The sequence below is a fragment of the Calcarisporiella thermophila genome (assembly GCF_041956535.1).
Source record: "Calcarisporiella thermophila strain CBS 279.70 unplaced genomic scaffold VTP21scaffold_79, whole genome shotgun sequence".
In the NCBI taxonomy this organism is placed as follows: domain Eukaryota; kingdom Fungi; phylum Calcarisporiellomycota; class Calcarisporiellomycetes; order Calcarisporiellales; family Calcarisporiellaceae; genus Calcarisporiella; species Calcarisporiella thermophila.
In genome coordinates this window covers 1-3114 of record NW_027192267.1, presented here as the reverse complement: position 1 = coordinate 3114, position 3114 = coordinate 1, and the positions used below count along the sequence as shown (strand labels likewise).

Genomic DNA, 3114 nt, shown 5'->3' with positions numbered 1-3114 from the left:
CAACATGTATTTTTGCAGAGCGGTGGAGGCTGAGGATGAGACGGTGAAGAGGGGAAACCAGCAAGAGATGGGAAAAGAGGAGGAAAGGAAATCAGATGGCGGCCTCCATTTGGCGGCCCCAGATGATTTCGAGGAACTGGGATTTGGTGATGATAAGGCAATAATTGGAAGAAAAAGGGCAGAGTTGACGAGGAGTGAGGAAGTTCAGTTGAAGGAGGTGTTGGAGCAAAACAGGGGAGTGTTTGCAAAGGATATATCAGAGTTGGGGAAGACGACGCTGGTGGAGCATTCGATAGACACGGGTGGGGCGAGACCAATCAAACAGATGCCCTATCGCACGACCAGGAAGGAACATGAGTTTCTTAGGGAGGAGATCAAACGGTTACGGGAGGCTGATATAATTGTACCATCGCATTCACCATGGTCGTCTCCGGTAGTGTTGGTGCCCAAGAAGAATGGCGAGATCAGGTTATGCGTGGATTATAAAAAGCTAAACAAGATCACTAAGAAGGATTCTTATCCTCTCCCTCGGGTGGAAGAATTGTTGGATGCCGCTCACGGTGCTAAGTTTTTCTCGTCTCTAGATGCAGCATCAGGGTATTGGCAAGTAGCGATGAAGGCCAGTGATCGTGAGAAAACAGCATTCACCACCAAGCACGGCGTATATGAGTTCCAGGTAATGCCGTTCGGGTTGACAAATGCCCCTGCGACGTTCCAGAGACTCATGGAAGCAGCTCTTGGTGATTTGTTGTGGAAATGCGCGGTTGTATTCGTAGACGACATTAATGTGTTTTCACCCACCTTTGAGCAGCATCTGGTGGACTTGGCTGAAGTATTCCGACGACTTAGCAACCATAATATCAAGCTGAATCCAGCAAAATGCTTTTTCGCAAGGGAACAGTTGGAGTACTTGGGTCATGTATTGTCAGCCGATGGGGTGGCGGTTGATGAGAGGAAGACAGAAAAGGTGTTGGGCATGGCGAAACCGAAGACGATTTCAGAATTGCGCTCATTTTTGGGACTAGCTAGTTATTACCGGCGCTTCGTGAAGGGGTTCGCCACGATTGCAGCACCGTTGACGAGGTTGATGAAGAAGGATGTGAAGTTGAAGTACTGTTGGGATGAGGGATGCGACGGAGCTTTTGAGAGAATTAAGGGAGCCTTGACATCACCTCCGATCTTGGCTTACTTCGACGACAATAAGCATACGATCCTTACAACAGATGCTTCAAAGGAGGGTATCGGGGCAATCCTTTCTCAAACAACGGACAAAGTGGTGACGGGTACTAGACCGAAAGATGAACGCGTAATTGCATACGCGAGTCGAAGTCTACACGGGAGCGAGAAGAACTACTCGATTACGCACTTGGAGGGTTTGGCGGTTGTATGGGGAATACAGCATTTCCGACATTATCTGGCGGGAATCAAGTTCACGTTGATAACTGATCATTCATCCCTGCTGTATATATTTAACATGCCGAATCCGACGGGGAGAGTAGCACGTTGGGCGATGGAGCTGGGAAATTACGATTTTGAAGTTAAGCATCGGAAGGGTAAGGCCAACCCGGCTGATGCATTGTCGAGGTTACCTATTGACGTGGTGGATGGTGAATGTTTCGGGGTGCGGGGAGTTCTTAATGTGGTGGAAGAAGAGAGGAGAAGGAATGGTGAGAAGAGTGGGAACGGGGACGTGCCTAATTCGAGGAGGGGGAGAGAGAGGCGAAGAGTGAGACAGGGAATGGATTTGGCGAAGTATGTAGCGATCTGGAGGTATTTGACGGAGCTATCGTTTCCCAGGGATTGCGACAGAGCAACGAGAAGGAAGATTAGGAGATGGTCGCAGCGGTACCGTGCGGTTGGGAATGAGTTAAAGTTATATCTGAAAAAAGAAACAGATATACCGATCGAGGTACTGCACACTGGGAATGCAAAGTCAACGGTACGAGTTGTACACGAGGAAGCGCATGAGGGAGTGAGGGCGACGTGGGAACGAGTAAAGGGGAGATATGAAGGTCCTCAGTTATACGAGGTGGTGGAGGAGGTTGTGAGATCTTGCGAGTGCTGCCAGAGAAGAAGGAATAAGATGAGGGTAGAAGAGATGAGACCAGTGAGGACTAATAGGGTATTGGAGATAATAGGGATCGATGCAGTGGGACCGCTACCGCCCACGAGGAACGAAAATCGGTATCTTCTCGTGGCGATCGATTATCTCTCAAAGTACCCATTCGCCAAGGCGGTACCAGCAATAACGACGGAAGAAACGATTTCCTTTGTCTTCGAGGAGATTGTGTCAAGATATGGGTGCCCAATGAGATTAATTTCAGATCGAGGAAGCAACTTTACGAGCGAGCTCATGAAGATATATCTGGAGCGATTGGGAGTTCGTGCGGCACCGACAACATCATACAGACCTCAGAGCAATGGTATGGTGGAAAGGACTAACCAAACCCTTACCCAAACGATTGCAAAAATCGCGAGTGATAAGGAATGGGACGAGAGGTTGCCAGAGGCATTGTTGGCGATGCGCACGATGGTTCAGTCAACAACCAAAATGACGCCTTGTGAGCTGCTAATAGGACAAAAAGCAGTTATGCCTAGAGCGTGGCAAGCAGCTAGTGGGGCAGTAATAGAAGGAGATTTTGAGGAAGAGCTTCGTTTGAGGATTCAGGGGATAAGTGAAACCTTACCGGAAGCTAGAAGGCTAGCGGCAGAGCGTCACGAGAAGAGACAACGGCGAAGCAAGCTGCGATATGACGCTAACATAACGCCACGGAAATATAGAGTGGGCGAAGAGGTATTAGTGGCGATAGAAGGGCACGATAAATTCGACGCGAAGTGGGAAGGTCCGTTTCGAGTCTTTCAGGTCAAAGATAAAGGTGCCTATATCTTAGTTGACGAGACCGGAAGACTGAGGGAAACGCCAGTGAACGGGGACCGATTGTTGCCTTATACACGTGCCCATGATATGATTCCTGAAGTAGGAAGCGCGAGAAATAACAAGAGAGTGCGTTCGTATACTGAAAGGAGAATATTGATGGTAAAGGAGAGTGAGAGCGAGTACGGGAGGTGATATATAAGCTCGAGGACGAGTTTATTAAGAAAGGGGGACTGTTG

At 48.8% G+C, this 3114-nt stretch overlaps 1 protein-coding gene across 1 annotated transcript; it reads left to right on the top strand.

Moving 5' to 3' along the window:
* Positions 1–67: 67 nt before the first annotated feature.
* On the top strand, positions 68–3070 carry VTP21DRAFT_10822 (uncharacterized protein; the record flags this gene model as incomplete). Its single annotated transcript, XM_069390200.1, has 1 exon — positions 68–3070. The coding sequence occupies one exon, from the start codon at positions 68–70 to the stop codon at positions 3068–3070; it is 3003 nt and encodes a 1000-aa protein (XP_069245432.1).
* Positions 3071–3114: the final 44 nt, after the last annotated feature.